This window comes from Lepidochelys kempii, chromosome 2 (genome assembly GCF_965140285.1).
Source record: "Lepidochelys kempii isolate rLepKem1 chromosome 2, rLepKem1.hap1, whole genome shotgun sequence".
Classification (NCBI taxonomy): domain Eukaryota; kingdom Metazoa; phylum Chordata; order Testudines; family Cheloniidae; genus Lepidochelys; species Lepidochelys kempii.
In genome coordinates, this window is record NC_136381.1 from 10,097,894 (window position 1) to 10,110,514 (window position 12,621).

The 12,621-nt window shown below is 39.2% G+C and overlaps 1 protein-coding gene across 8 annotated transcripts in view; it reads left to right on the forward strand.

Annotated features, from left to right (window-relative positions):
* The window catches only part of AGO2 (argonaute RISC catalytic component 2), a 105,854-nt gene that overhangs the window by 65,243 nt on the left and 27,990 nt on the right, over positions 1-12,621 (forward strand). For all 8 annotated transcript variants that reach the window (XR_012157065.2, XM_073330043.2, XM_073330044.2 and 5 more), the window contains 7 exons: positions 1,632-1,719; positions 4,588-4,735; positions 4,920-5,039; positions 5,474-5,596; positions 7,590-7,723; positions 10,805-10,989; positions 12,114-12,273. Coding sequence is in view for 7 of the 8 variants with exons in the window: in XM_073330043.2 (XP_073186144.1) it covers positions 1,632-1,719; positions 4,588-4,735; positions 4,920-5,039; positions 5,474-5,596; positions 7,590-7,723; positions 10,805-10,989; positions 12,114-12,273 (958 nt within the window). In the remaining variant the exon portion in view is untranslated. The remainder of the gene's footprint in view (positions 1-1,631; positions 1,720-4,587; positions 4,736-4,919; positions 5,040-5,473; positions 5,597-7,589; positions 7,724-10,804; positions 10,990-12,113; positions 12,274-12,621) is intronic.

The following is a 12,621-nucleotide window of genomic DNA, read 5'->3' on the forward strand; positions in this document are numbered from 1 at the left end:
TAGGTTGGTGGAAGGGAGCTAGTAGTTGAGATGCATGCATTATTAGGTTGATGTAGGGCAGCTTCCATTGACCCAAGTTTGTAGTTAAATGGGGAAAGTTCAGGTTAATTAGCTGGCTTCTTCCGTGTGGTAGAAGGCTTTTGAATTTATTTTTTTTCCTGATATTTTTGTCTTAATTAAAAACACAATCCAATTGCCTTGTATCCAAGGGTGCTAGAGTCTGGGATAGATTATTTTGAAAAAATAATTTGAAATATAAAATGTGTGTTCCTTTCTGTGCACAGGGTATGGCTGTGTAAAGGCTGGAGTTTGCACAGCCACTGTCTGATTAAGGGTATATTTGTAGATTCTAAGGCTAGAAGGGACCATTGTGATCATCTAGTTTGACCTCCTGTAAAGCATTTGTTTGTATTTGTAGTGATGGTTGACGTAAAACTTTTATGAATAATGAGGTGGTCTGCCTCAGCCGCCTTCCATCTGTGTCCTAGACACTTGCGTGGTGGTAGTTACAGTCCTTAACTGTGCATTTTCATACATTCAAGTGTTTGGGCTTTTAAGTTTCTTACCTCTGAATTTCCTGGATTTGTAATGCTTGTTCTTTAACTCTAGACAAACAAAGTTTTGTTCTGTTTTTTGTGGTTTGGGATATCCTTCAGGATTCTTACCAAGCAAAACTTTTATGAATCTTTAACCAGTGTTATTTAGTAACAGGTTTTAGAGTGGTAGCCGTGTTAATCTGTGTCAGCAAAAATAACAAGGAGTCCTTGTGGCACCTTAGAGACTAACAAATTTATTTGGGCATAAGCTTTTGTGGGTTCTTGTGCCCAAGTAAATTTTAGTCTCTAAGGTGCCACAAGGACTACTCGTTGTTTTTGTTATTTAGTAGTTAGTTTTTTATTGCTGCAAGTTTGACTGATCTTGTTTAGTAACTGGTTGAGTGGGTTAACATATTGATTTATATGCGGAAAAATGTTGATTACTTGAGTGAAATTGTATGTAAGCCCGAACATGTGGCACATATTAAATAATTTCTCTATAAGAGCTAACACTTTTCCAACATCTCCATGAACACTGACAAGACATTAAAATCCTTGAGGTAGCTGACATTTTACAGCTCGTTTCCTTAGCCAGTCTGGTCTTCAGTGTTTCATTAACAGTTGAACTGAAAATATATTTTGCTCCTTTATAGTAATTTTATTTCCGTGTGTGGGAAATTAGAGAAAATGAATGGATGCTAATTCTAGAATTGCAGTGCAACAGTCAAGCCATTTATATCAACTGGTTTTGTACATTTTGTAGCCAAGACACCCCCCTCCCCCCATCTCTACTAGCAAATGCACGTATCCGTAAGTGGGAGAAACCTGTAAAAAGAGGAAAGGAAAGTTAAAAGGACAACTTGCTGCATTACCCACCTTTTTTGGTTTTTTATTTAAGGTTTGAGAAGGATTTTAACTTTCGTGTTTATTGAGCATGCATAGTATAGTACTTGAATAGTCCAAAAAATAAAGAATTCCTAATTACTTACAAATTATAACAAGACTGTAATAGGAGAACAAAAGTAACCAAAGATTTAAATGATTGAAAATGGTTTTGAAGAAATGAAGTAGTGATACATGTTTTCATATTGTTAGGTCTAAAGGTGGAGATAACACACTGTGGGCAAATGAAGAGAAAATACCGAGTGTGCAATGTCACCAGACGACCAGCAAGTCACCAAACGTAAAATATGGTTTTTTGTTGTTTTTTTTTCCTTTTGCTCCTATAGTATTTTAAAATGGTAGTACAGTGAATATCTTCAAATTTGTGGATATCCGGTCCAGTTCTTGTCATGGAAAGCTATCAACCTGCCTTACTGACGTATACCAACATAGGAAGCTGTCACAGTATAATGATACTTTCAGTTGTCACGTCTCAAGCACTTAGAATCATAGAATATCAGGGTTGGAAGGGACCTCAGGAGGTCATCTAGTCCAACCCCCTGCTCAAAGCAGGACCAATCCCCAACTAAATCATCCCAGCCAGGGCTTTGTCAAGCCTGACCTTAAAAACCTCTATGAAAGGAGATTCCACCACCTCCCTAGGTAACACATTCCAGTGTTTCACCACCCTCCCAGTGAAAAAGTTTTTCCTAATAACCAACCTAAACCTCCCCTACTGCAACTTGAGACCATTACTCCTTGTTCTGTCATCTGCTACCACTGAGAACAGTCTAGATCCCTCCTCTTTGGAATGCCCCTTCAGGTTGAAAGCAGCTATCAAATCCCCCTTCATTCTTCTCTTCTGCAGACTAAACAATCCCAGTTCTCTCAGCCTCTCCTCATAAGTCATGTGTTCCGGTCCCCTAATCATTTTTGTTGCCCTCCGCCGGACTCTTTCCAATTTTTCCACATCCTTCTTGTAGTGTGGGGCCCAAAACTGGACACAGTACTCCAGATGAGGCCTCACCAGTGTCGAATAGAGGGGAATGATCACATCCCTCGATCTGCTGGCAATGCCCCTACTTATACATCCCAAAATGCTGTTAGCCTTCTTGGCAGGAAGGGCACACTGTTGACTCCTATCCAGCTTCTCGTCCACTGTAACCCCTAGGTCCTTTTCTGCAGAACTGCTGCCGAGCCATTCGGTCCCTCGTCTGTAGCGGTGCATGGGATTCTTCCATCCTAAGTGCAGGACTCTGCATTTGTCCTTGTTGAACCTCATCAGATTTCTTTTGGCCCAATCCTCTAATTTGTCTAGGGCCCTCTGTATCACTTAAAAATAAACTATACTAAAAATAGACAAACTAATCTCTCCCTTTTCTATGTTTTAATTATATTTTTACTAATAAGATGGACTTTTGTGACAGCTCAGTTACCCTCTTCAATCTGGCCCCACCAGCTGTTCACACCTGAATTTTTTCTTTTCCCCCCCTTTGGATTTCCCCACTTGCTGCAGGAATAGAAAGCCCATTGATGACATTGGCCATTTTAATAATTGGCTAGTAAGAAAGTGATACCTTTTTTAGGTAGGCTGAATGTTACCTCTGCAACATATAGACCCGATTCTCTTTTCATTTACACTGGTATAATTACAGCTGATTTACATACTTAAAAATGAGTATTACACTCCATTGTCTCTAACAGCCAAAACTTTTGCCAGCTGTTCTCCTAAACTTTGGTGCTTCTCGTGGCACTAATGTTTATCAATTTTCTCCTTTTATTTTTGGAATTCTTTATTTAAAAGTCTTGTGAGTAACTTCAAAATATGCATATATATTTCAGCTGAGTGGTATTAAAAGAAATGCAAAGAATGAGGCTGCAATCAGCATATTTTTTTTACTATAAGACACCTGAACAATATTAGCAACTACTGGTAGTTAACTGTTCTGTTGCTGGGCTTCTTTGTATTTTTTCAGTGGTAATAAAACGTGATAAGTTTTTTATATATATACATACATACATACATACACTTTTTTTTTCTTTCTTTTTTCATTTTAAAGCAACATGGGCCTTAAAGCTTTGTCAGGATTCCACTAATTTATATTAATATCTTAAATTAGTGAAGTAGAATTAAGTTGCATTTGGTACATTTATATCTCAACGCTAAAATGCCTATAATATTTTACTTCTGACAGACCCTCACTTAAACTGTTTTTAGGAGATGTAGTTCAATCTCTTGGTGTTGGGCAGGTTACATGTGAAACGTTTAACAGATGTGAGAGACTTACACCCCCATTTTGTTTAACAGTATATAGGTTTATGAAGAGCTGTTTATTCTGACTGACTTGCCGTTAACTCCTCCGGTACTACATCTTATAGCAGATCTGTTATTTCCCATGGCATGGGAATGGAGATTGTCAGTCAGGCCATTTGGATGCCCATTTTCTGGATATTTGCTCTAGATCTTAAGGGATTCAGGCAGCAAAAACAATACACTCTGTTTTGGTTCCAAGAAAAGGGGGATGAAGATTGTAGATGTAGACCATTCCCTAAGATGCACTGTTTTTTTTTTTTATAGATCAGCGGTTCTCAAACTGTGGGTTCGAATCCCGAAGTGGGTCACGACCCCAACTTAATGGGGTTGCCGGAGTTGGCTTAGACTTGCTGGAGCTCAGGGCCAAAGCACGAGCTCCACCACCTGGGACCAAAGCCAGAGGGATTCAGCCCTGGGCAGTGCGGCTCAGGTTACAAGCCCCCTGGCTGGGGCTGAATTCCTTGGGCTTTGGCTTCGACCCCTTTCCCACCAGAGGCAGTGGGGCTCAGGCTTTGGCCCTGGTCCCTCTACACCCGGGGCAGTGGGACTCGGGCGGGCTCAGGCTTCAGTCCCCCTCCTGGGGTCGTGTAGTAACTTTTATTGTCAGAAGAGGGTCACAGTGCAATGAAGTCTGAGAACCCCTGTGATAGGTGTTTAACCCTCTGTAGACTTCTCTCTCCTGAAAAGTGAAAATGTAGGAAGGCTCGCTCCACTCCATTACAGAGAATAATGTATTTCTCTCACTCTCTCTCTCTCTCTGTCATAGGGTCTTTCATTGTGCTAAAATACATTATGAGAAAGTTTGGGAAAGTATTGTTGGTAAAATGGTTGGTTTTCACATTTGGTTTCCTATAGATTCCCACTTCAGCAGGAGAGTGGACAAACAGTTGAATGCACTGTAGCTCAATATTTTAAGGACAGACACAAGTTGGTTCTACGTTATCCTCACCTTCCATGTTTACAAGTTGGACAGGAGCAGAAACATACATACCTTCCTCTTGAGGCAAGTAAACTAATCAAAATACTGTATTCTTGGAAAGAAGAAAGGGAAAAAAAGCACAAGCTAAAAATGTTTGTTTTCTCTTACAGCTATCTTACTGCTTAGGGAATTGTTGCAGGAATAAATATAGAAAAGTATAACAGATATTTTCTGAATTTTTAACTCAATTTGTATGGGGTTACCTTAGGTGTGCAACATAGTGGCAGGACAAAGGTGTATAAAGAAGCTAACTGACAATCAAACTTCCACTATGATACGGGCAACTGCCAGATCAGCACCTGACCGTCAAGAAGAGATTAGCAAATTGGTGAGTGCTGTGTTTGTCTGTGGAGGGAACAGAGGTACAGTATGGAACAAAGCTTTTCTCTTGAAGTTAATGAACTACTATCTAGTGCTTATTACAGGTAATAAACACAGTTTGTAATAAACTGTAAAACACTTTCTCATGTCATCAGTTAATGAGATGCTTAAAAATATTTATAACCTCCTCAATTTTCAAGAGTCATCTAATTTTAGGTGCCCTGTTCCAGACACCCAGAACCAAATTTTAAGTAGTACTGAGCACCATACCTACAAGTGGAGTTATAATGGGAGCTGTGAATTCTTGGCATCACCAAAATTCAGGTCCCAGGTGACCAAGGTGGGCACTAAAATTAGAAAATACTTTTGAAAATTTGGGTCACTTATGCAAAAAGGACTTTGTTTTGCCACTAGAAATATTCATTTGTTTTCTCTTTTTAGATGCGAAGTGCAAGTTTTAATACTGATCCTTATGTTCGTGAATTTGGAATAATGGTCAAAGATGAAATGACTGATGTGACTGGGAGAGTCCTACAACCTCCCTCAATCCTGTATGGAGGCAGAGTATGTAAACAGAGATGCTGCAGTGTCTGGGATGATTCCTTTGTAGTAGTTGACAACTTCTTTAATATGAGTGCTTCAGTTCAGTCCTGGGTGTAACTCCATTGGGAACCCCCATAATACTTAGATAACTTTTATCATTGTCAAGTCACTTTACATACATGAACTAATTTAATCCTTTATAACACTCCTGTGAGGTAGATGTGGAAATACTATCCCCATAGTACAGATGTGGAAACTGAGACAAGAAAGCTAAGGCCCAACTTTTTTAGAAGTGGCCTCTAATTTTGGGTTCTTCTGTTCTTGGGTACCTAACTTAGGACACCTAAGGTCTCCATTTTCAGATGTGCTAAACACCCAAAGCTCTGTTTGACTTGAGGAAAACTCTATCTGGAGTTGTGAATGTTCAACAGCTCTGAAATTTATTATATTGTAGTAGCACCAAAAAGGTACCAATCAGTAATCTGTGGCCCTTGATCTTGTTCTTCCAGCCCTGCCCCCTACTACTTCAGCCGCAGCTAGCTGGAGGGGCCCGGGGTGGGGAGAAAGGGGTTGGAGAGGGAACCCACCCCACGTTCACCCAACAGCAGCAGCTCCTGTCCCCCCATTTCAGGCATTGCAACCTGGCACACTGAATCGCAGCACCACTTGGATTTGGCCCAGCAATCCCTCCACACAACAAAATTTGAGTGAGTGGCACTGCAACTCTGTGTACCATGTTGCAACATCACTTGGTTTGGGCATCTGGGGCAAACTTCCCCTTATGCCTAACTCTTCCCCCATCCCCTAAATGCCGGACAGCCCTGATGGTGGAATTCTTTGAGGGTATGTGTAAGGCAAGGGGTGATATGGGAGGCAGTGACAGGTGACCAAGCTAGATCCTTCCTTCGACCCACTGGTGGGCAGGACCCACAATTTGGGAAAGACTGCTATAGAGGGTGGTCTCTAATGTCACAAAGGGTAATGAAGATACTCAAATACCATGCTGGTGGGTGCAGTATAAAAACCTAAATAAAACAGAGTAAAAGCTAGAGTTTGGGGCTTTGAGTGGTCTGGAGTGGATGTATAGGTTGCTCCTTTGCTCACACTGTTCCTGCTACTGCCTCTGTGTCTACCCTTGTTGTTGAAATGTTTGCCCTACAATTTCAGTGAGGGTCGTAATTTAAGGACATATCTTGATCTTTCAGTTTATCCTGGATTTTCATGAAACCTTGCAGTACAATTTAAAATTAAAACAAAACATCATGAAGAATGCATTTTCAGTCAAAGATATGAGGAAAAGCTGCACACTTTGATATCCATACCAATTAAGATAATTCCCATCCTGAGATTTACTTCAGTCTTCATCTTCTGTTGCCTATATAACTCGTGATCTTGTAGCGAATTCCTCAGAGTAGTGTCTACTAGATAGGGGAAAAGACTTAGTTCTATATGACTGTGAGTTCAGAAACCAGGATCCTGTTCTCGGATCTTCCACATATCTTTTCTCTGTGACCATGTGTGAATCCCTGGACCTTTATGTGCCTTAGTTTACAGATCTATAAAATATAGGTAATGATGCTTACCTATCTTACTGGACTGTTGTGAGGCTAAATTAATTCCTGCAAACTGTATTGAACTCCTGGAAAGTAGCTATAGAACTGCAAGCTTGTATGTATGTATTAATTATCAGCCATTCATTACTCTTCCCATTTACTACCCATATATATTCTGCTGATTTTTATTGTAACAAATATAGGGTTTTGTATTTTTTTTAAAAAGCATTCAAAAATTGAATAAACTGTATTATCTCTTCCTAAATTTCGCAAATTATCAGATTCACGTACTTGAACATATGTTGCTGTAATGATAGGAAGGATAGTGATCTGTGTAATAACTGGATTAATATTTAGGCACAGACTTGAGACTATAGAATAGACCAATACTTATAGCAAAGCAGGGGTTTGGGGATTTTTTTTGGAAGTATTACCCATTTACCACTTCCTTCTTTTTCTAGAATAAAGCAATTGCTACACCAGTTCAAGGGGTTTGGGATATGAGGAATAAACAGTTTCACACTGGAATTGAAATTAAGGTCTGGGCAATTGCCTGCTTTGCTCCCCAGCGACAGTGCACTGAAGTTCATCTTAAGTAAGTGTCTTTTTTCTTTTTTCTTAGAAAGATTTTTGGTTCCTTACTGGTTTTGAAAGAAGTGGATTGTGTAGCACTACTGTACCTTGTGCTTTTTTGCAGTAATATTCTAAATGCTGTATTTAAAAAAAAAAAAATCTTTTCCCTTTGTTATATCTCTACTTGACTTTAGAAGCTGTAAACTATTTATTGTATTTTCCCTGTCACAAACATAGAATTCTATGTTTTGAATGGTGTACAAGCCAGTATGTCTCTCTTGTTTGTTTTTTTCTGTGTGCTAGTATCATAAAATCCTTAATATCAAAAGCAATGTGCACAGCACTGGATAAGGCAAGGTGCCTGCCATCGATAGGGGTTTCCAAGAAATGGAGATGAGCAAGGAAGAAAGAAGGCAATCGAAGCAAAGAAAAATGTCTACTACTGAACACTTTTCATCACTGAAATGTCGAATGTACATGTGTCTCTATATTATGTCTCTCTAAATTGTTTTAATCTGAAAAAATCTATATCTGCATTGGACCTATTTAAATGGACATTGTCAACTTACAAATCAAATTTATTCATAAAGCTTTCTACCCACTGTTGTTACAATACCCAAAATTACTGTAGTTGAAAGATTAAGGGAAATATTTTTTCAGTTAGTAAACTTTTCAGTAAACTGCAAAGAAGAGCTTGAATGTCACCTCCTGCAAAACAAACTTAGGCACGAGGATTTCCTAAAAGATCTCCGAGTAGTGCTGGATCAGTGGTATGTGAGGCAACTACACCTGACGGAGAATGCTGCCAAAATAAAGACTAGGAACAATATAATCCACAAATGCTTGGACCTTATAGACAGCCACTTTTTCCCTTGTCTTCTCAGCAGCTGAATATTGCCTGTCTGTATGGTAGTGTACATATGAAACTTGTCAGTGTGCAGTTGAACACTGTGAGAATTGTCACAGGAGTGCTGAAGTCAACAGCAGCTGTCTGGCTCTCTGCCCTCATGCATATCTTACCACTATCCCCACAAAGAGAAGCTGCAGTAATACGTGAATATGACTGCACAATAACGAATCCAGACTTGCCCATCTACAAAGATCTCCAGTGTACCCCAAGATGATTTAGTTGGGGATTGGTCCTGCTTTGAGCAGGGGGTTGGACTAGATGACCTCCTGAGGTCCCTTCCAACCCTGATGTTCTATGATTCTATGCTGCCTTAAGTCCAGGAACCCCTTCTGGTTAGCTGCCAAAGCTCTCAAAACCTCGGGACTGTCATCAAAAGACAAGTGGCGAAGGCTGTGAGTAAACATAAGGGTCATGAATCAAAACCTGAACATGGATCCTGCAGACCAACCACCTCGTTTCAGTATCCCACGTAAGATGGATCACAGTGAACTGTACCAGAAGCTCATATGGGTGTTGCAGTTATCTCCTACACACTTGGAAAATGAAGGACAATCCATACCTGAATGTGAAGAAGCCATCCAAACAATGGAATATACGGTGAACTGCCCCCCTCTTAAGATCCTTCTCTGTGAGATCAGCTTTGATTCATTCTGCATCACTGGAAGCTGTACAGTAGATGACAAACGTGAACATCAACTTTTTAATGTTACTATTTTAAGTTACCAAATGAAAAACATTAGTTAGTTTGTGCATTTGAGTGCTATGTATATAGTCAGTTTCCTTTTTTGTATATATGTGTCTTGCACAGCAACTAGGAAGAAAAATTGTTACCTAAGATTACTAGCCCAGAAAAACTATTTAAAAAAAAAATTCTCTTTAGTTTTGCTTCCTTTGTAGCAAAACTTTCCTCTGAAACTGACAATACACCTTCCTTAGCTGGTGGGCAGGTGTAGCCCTCTCATGTGCTGCTCTGTTGGAGGAGCTTGCTGGAATGCACTTTGGCAGATCCTGTAAGAAGTTAGTTACCAGCAGCGCAGCCGCAGAGCTGCTGCTGTTTTTGACTTTTGAGTCAGGAAGACATCTCCTTTTGTTTGGGGCCCTGTTCTGAGCTGGCGAGCAGCTGTTGTCAGGGATGATCATGAAATTTTCTTTTAAGACTCCCCAAACCCCTGCACAGGGCTGGGGGGCAGAAGGAAGGGGCTCTTCGCTCCCAGATATCCTCTGTTGGTTCTCTCTGGAATTCAGATGTTGGGAGTGCAGGGAGAAGGGATGGCGTTCCCTCAGTGCTACTGTTTCTTTTGAGGAGGGAGGCTGGCTGGTAGAAGTGTAGCTAGTTTTTGGGTGTAACAAGCATTAGGCTGGAGTCTTCAAGGTCTTGAACTTGACTAATTTCAACTAAATCTGTTTGAAGAGTTTTCCTTTAAGATAAGGGAAACTTTGATCCTAGGAATTTAGCATTAGTTCTGGAGACTTGTTTTTTGGAGGATGATAGCATTAATAAAAATAAGTTGGCGTTTATCTATTCTACTACATATAATAACTGAAGTCCACATAAAACCACTGTGGAGTCAAAGGGTATCTTATTTCCACTTTATAGATAAGGAAATTGAAGTAGAGAGGTTGTAACTTGGTAGAAGCCAAAAGTGGGGAGCCAGTTTCAGAACTAGGATTAGAACCAGGCTTTCAGACCTGTGCTTAGACCACTGCACCAGGACTTCTGGGTTTAGGTCAGAAGATTAAAAATAGGGGTTCTATAAGTAAACCAACGCTGAAATTGACTTTGCTTACCTGTGTAAAATTAATTAATTAAGCTCAGTCCAATAGGAAATGCCCTCCAGACACTGTTGTCACAAAGAAGTTAAAAAGAAATAATATCTGCCATTATGGTGTGATTTTATATACATGTACCTTGATACCCACTGTATTGTAGTGAATGAGAGTGCTGGTGCATATTGAAGCTTCCGATATTAGGGAGTATTGACAGAGTTTCTCTCCCTGTTCCTTCTCCCCTTTGTCCCTTCATTAAAAGCTAAATGATATTTGGTTGATATGAAAAAATGTACACATACTGGGTCCGATTCTGTTCTTATGCCAATGCAACCTCGTCAAAGTCAACAGCATTGTACCAGTATAACTGAGAACAGAATGTTTCATTCTCTCTTCATAGTAATCTAATGTATCTGCATTCTTTAGGTCCTTCACAGAACAACTGAGGAAGATATCAAGAGATGCAGGAATGCCAATCCAGGGGCAGCCATGTTTCTGTAAATACGCCCAGGGTGCAGATAGTGTGGAACCTATGTTCAGACATCTAAAGAACACCTATGCTGGGCTACAGCTTGTGGTAGTCATTCTGCCAGGGAAGACTCCAGTTTATGGTCAGTGCGTATGGATCACATATATGGGAGATGGAGGGTGTTTGAGTCACCAGTATGTAAGTTGTATGAAGAATACCATCACCAAAAACGTATTTCAAAGTAATTAGATAAAATTCCACAAAGAAAATAGTAGGGGCCTTACATTTTCTTTCCTTCCTTCAAGGGTGCTCCAGACCTTTGAAACTGTCCACTTCTTAATTCTCAACCAGCTCTTTTTATTTATTTTTAATTCCCTCTTCTCCTCCTATCCTTTTTCTCCTGGGCTACCAATGAGGCACATAATATAAGCTGGAAACTTGAGCTCATGGCCACCTCTGAAGGCCAAGTTTTCGCTACTTTTTTAAATTTAATTAAAGGTACAACCATCGTAATCTCTGGGTCCACCTGCAATCAGTGGAAAGTCACAAGTAACAAAGAAAACCTGACAATCAACTCCCCCAAAAAACTCCATCTACTCCAGCCACCAACCTCTGGGAAAAACCTAAAAATGATCCTAAAAATTTCTCTTAAACAATCTTTTGTACTTTATTTGCTCAAGATTCACCTGTATCAGTTTCTGTATAGATGTACAACATTGTTTTAAAGGTATGTTGATAATAAAATATTAAAAGCTCTGAAAGATTTCAGCCAGAGCTTAATTTCAAACACTTCATAGTAAATTATTAGACAGAGTGAAATAAAAAGGCTGCATAAAAATTTCAAAGGTCTAATAAATTAATGTTCTGAAATTTCACTGGAAAATTGAGTTACCTACATGTGGAACAAAATAGAAATTTATACCCTTAAGTCCATTTCAAAACTTGGCCTTAGCCAGGGAGTTGCAACCAGTGCCTCCGTAAACTGTTTTAAAATGTATGTAACGGTATTTTAAAAAAAAGGGGGGAGGGAGCAATTGAAATGATAAATCTGCAATTATCATTGTACATTTAGACTCCAATAAAACTTGTATCTTTTCAGTAGAAGGATGGTAGTATAAATTCAGTAGCAGTGAGGAGAAAATAAGTTTAAACAAATGAACCAATAACATTCTGGGAGAAAGTGATCATAGCTAAATGAATGCCATTTTTTTTATTTCTTATTTAAGAATATCTGAATAGTTTTTATTTTTCTTTGTGTCTTGGCAGCGGAAGTAAAGCGTGTTGGTGACACTGTGCTGGGGATGGCTACGCAGTGTGTTCAGATGAAAAATGTGCAAAGAACAACACCACAAACTCTGTCCAATCTTTGTTTAAAGATCAATGTCAAATTAGGAGGAGTAAATAACATTTTGCTGCCTCAAGGGAGGTAAGTTGATTTTGAAGTTTTTTTTTATTTTATTTCCATATGTTAAGGGACCCATGAAATAGTTTACTTTTTTTAACCTGTTACTAATATAACCTTAAAACTATTAAAAATGAATTTACTTTTTGTTAATTATGATGCTTCACTCTGGTTTTATAATCAGTTTCTAGTCCATTTCACTTTTGGATTTTAATGTAATTAGCACTCTGCTGCAATATTTGGATACTGCAAAGAAATACTTACTTTTTAAAAAAATCATTCCCATTGGAATCTGTCAGTTTATAAAGAAAAAACATTGCTGCTTTATTTGAAAATTGGAGCTTGCAATACTGTTTCAGAGTTTCTACTTGA